Raw genomic sequence first — 2,743 nt, forward strand, 5'->3', positions numbered from 1 at the left:
CACCAGGAATGGATCCCACCATGGACAGAGGACACTTGTAGTAGACATTTGTAATGTCTACAGTTTCTAAGGTGAGAAGGAATACAATATTTCAACTTTCAGGTTGCTGAGCTGGAGGCCATAGCAGAGACGGTAAACTGTACTAAAAGTCTTGAGTCTCCCACATTCAACTATATCAATGGGAGACTGCAGCAAGGTACCTGCAAGCAATTAAAACCAAACTATGCTTCACACTTGAGTGTAACGTGGGAGTGGGTGGGAAGTGTCTAAAGCAAGGGGGTTAGCATCCATTTTCAACGCCACTTACTCTTCTTTCCTGAGAAGCTCCTCTTCGGATTCCGTCAGGCGTTGCCTCAGGGCTGCGATCATCTCCACGGCCACATCCACCTGTCTGTTCAGGGCTCGCTCTCGTCTCTGAACTTCCTGCTTCTTTTGCGTCAGTTGCACAAATGCCGCCCGAACTTCCAACAGTTCAGCAGTTTTCTGGGCCAGTTCTTTGGTGAGTTTATCAATCCTCTTCTCTATGGTCCTGTCCACAGCCTCGACCATCCGACTGAACTTTTCTCTGACATGTGCCTCGAAAGCTGCTTTGGTGTCTGGGGCAGGAAGGCCTGGACTGGCCCTCGGGGCATCCGGCGAGTCTGCACGTAGGTCTACTGTAGTGTAGGTTTGCACATACGACACAGGCCTCTCTGCCACCATCTCGAATGGCTTCCTGTCCTTGGAGTGTTCGTGCGAAATACTATACAAGTTAACATAGCTCGGTTTCTGCTTTACTATGTTGCCACAGCTCTGCAATTTTCCCTGTTTCGGGGGTTCGGAGGAAGTGACCAGGTCTGTGTCTTTGAGGGATGGAAAGAGGCTGCATTTTGTCAAGAGGGTTCTCTCCTGGTAGCTGTGACTAAATTCCAGATGGGCCCTCAACGAGGACAGGCTTCTAAATCTGGTATGGTCCCCACACCTCGGGCAACGGAAGGGCAGGCACACAGCGACATTCTCAAAGGACTCCTGCCAGGGGTATCTGCTTTCCTCAAAGGCCTTCTGTTGCATTACTCTAAAAGTTCCTGGGCAGGGAAGAATAAAACAAGTAGTTTGCATGTCTGTTTAAAAAAATACTACTGAAATGAGCTGATCTCCATGGGGACAGAGGCTTTGAAATTCCAAATTACTTTTACATATAATAACTAATTAAAATTAAAACGTATAATCCACGAGCCAAATCCAACAACATTCCACTCATTTCCATATTGTCTACTGCTGCTTTGCGCTAAAGGATGGAGGTGAATAGTTGAGATGGAGGCCCTATAGCAGGCTAATTCAAAATACTTTCTACTTGGTCTTTACAGAAAAAGTCTGCCAACCCCTACTTAAAGATAAAAAAGATGGTTATCACTCCCTTTTCACAGATGAGGAAACTGGAGCAAGGAGGTAAAGCAATTAATCCAAGGCCAAAAGGAAGTGTCAGATTCCCACACGGAATTCAACTTTCCTGCCCTCCTGAATTTAGTACAGTCACTGCAAAAACACACACTATTTTACTGAGGACCCTGATAAACATGAAAAAAAAAAAAGAGAGAGAGAGAGAAACTCATATGAATTGTCAAAACAGGTCCTAAGACAGCAAACTCAGCAACCTTTCTCAAATATAGGAAAAGTATCACTCAAACTAGTGCAGTGGCATTAAGCACACTATCAGCTGAAAAATTTTCAATCTGAGATTTCTGCCCTTAATTTTAAAATTATTGCTGTGATGATTTAAATCAAAGTGTTATCGTAATAATGCTGCTCCCCTAATACTCCAGATTTACTGAAATCTGGAAACCCAATGTATCAAAATACTAAGTGGGGCCACAGATAAGGTTTTACTAAAACAGAGTGTTCTGGATGGATTTGTCTCGACTCTGATCCTGTTTTAACATGACGACCTCTAGGGTGGCCAAAGTTTGAACCATGTAGGTAACAGCATAACTCTTTTAGTAAAGGGAAGTTCTTATTTCCTCGTAGAAATTTATTTTCTTAACCCTAGCAACAGATGACTGTTAGCAGCCCAATTCTGCCAGCAGGGCATATCTAGTCCCTCCAGGAATGGTTTCTTAAATGTAAGTAATAAGCACGGGACCCCAAAGGGAGGGAGCCAAGGGTCTTGGCTAAAAAGTACTATTATTGGGCCCTCAACCTCTTTGAAAGCAGAGGTGCCAGTGGTCCCCACACAGTAGACAAAGCTTCCATGTTAATAAGCCTCTGCCCCCAAAGAGGGGAACCTCTTCCTGTGCTACAGCAAGCTGTTTAAACACGCGTGTTCTGGGGACAGGAGGCCAACTCTGGCCGAAAACGCAGGCCAGACGTGAAAGAAGGGGTACCAGAATTCCAGGGAGCAATGGGGAAGGAATGGCATCCCCGGATGGGGAAACCCGTGCTGATGCACCCCGGGAGTGCGCCAGCTTTCAAGGGCCCAGCGGGGGCCCCAGTTCACAGGGTTGGCAGACAAGCCCTAATTTCCTCTGCCTTAAGCGGGGCAGGCTGGAAATGAGTGTGCCTCGGGGGTCCCGGCTCTCCCCACCCCAGCTCCTCTGCGTGCCAGCCCGCCGGTGCCAGAGTGGATACGTGCGCACACGAGTGCCCGCAGGCGAGGGCCGAGATGCCCAGCTCCCCGCCGTGGTGCGGGACGGGACCTGCTGCCCAGCCCGGACGGCCCCCTCTGCCGCGCCCCCTGGGCCGGGCCGCGGGCGCAGATGCCCACTTA

At 48.4% G+C, this 2,743-nt stretch overlaps 1 protein-coding gene and 1 long non-coding RNA gene across 3 annotated transcripts in view; one reads left to right on the top strand and one right to left on the bottom strand.

Moving 5' to 3' along the window:
• The window catches only part of ZNF365 (zinc finger protein 365), a 25,727-nt gene extending 24,567 nt beyond the window's left edge, over positions 1-1,160 (bottom strand). The window contains exon 1 of one of the 2 annotated variants that reach the window (XM_010857410.1): positions 308-1,160. In XM_010857410.1, coding sequence (XP_010855712.1) covers positions 308-1,098 — 791 coding nt within the window. In that variant the 5' untranslated portion in view covers positions 1,099-1,160. The remainder of the gene's footprint in view (positions 1-307) is intronic. The other variant, XM_010857409.1, reaches the window with a different exon arrangement.
• The window catches only part of LOC105001235, a 77,559-nt gene continuing 75,246 nt past the window's right edge, over positions 431-2,743 (top strand). Inside the window, exon 1 of the long non-coding RNA XR_826836.1 lies at positions 431-499. This is a non-coding gene — a long non-coding RNA (uncharacterized LOC105001235). The remainder of the gene's footprint in view (positions 500-2,743) is intronic.

This window comes from Bison bison, unplaced genomic scaffold, assembly GCF_000754665.1.
Source record: "Bison bison bison isolate TAMUID 2011002044 unplaced genomic scaffold, Bison_UMD1.0 scf7180017864380, whole genome shotgun sequence".
NCBI lineage: Eukaryota > Metazoa > Chordata > Mammalia > Artiodactyla > Bovidae > Bison > Bison bison.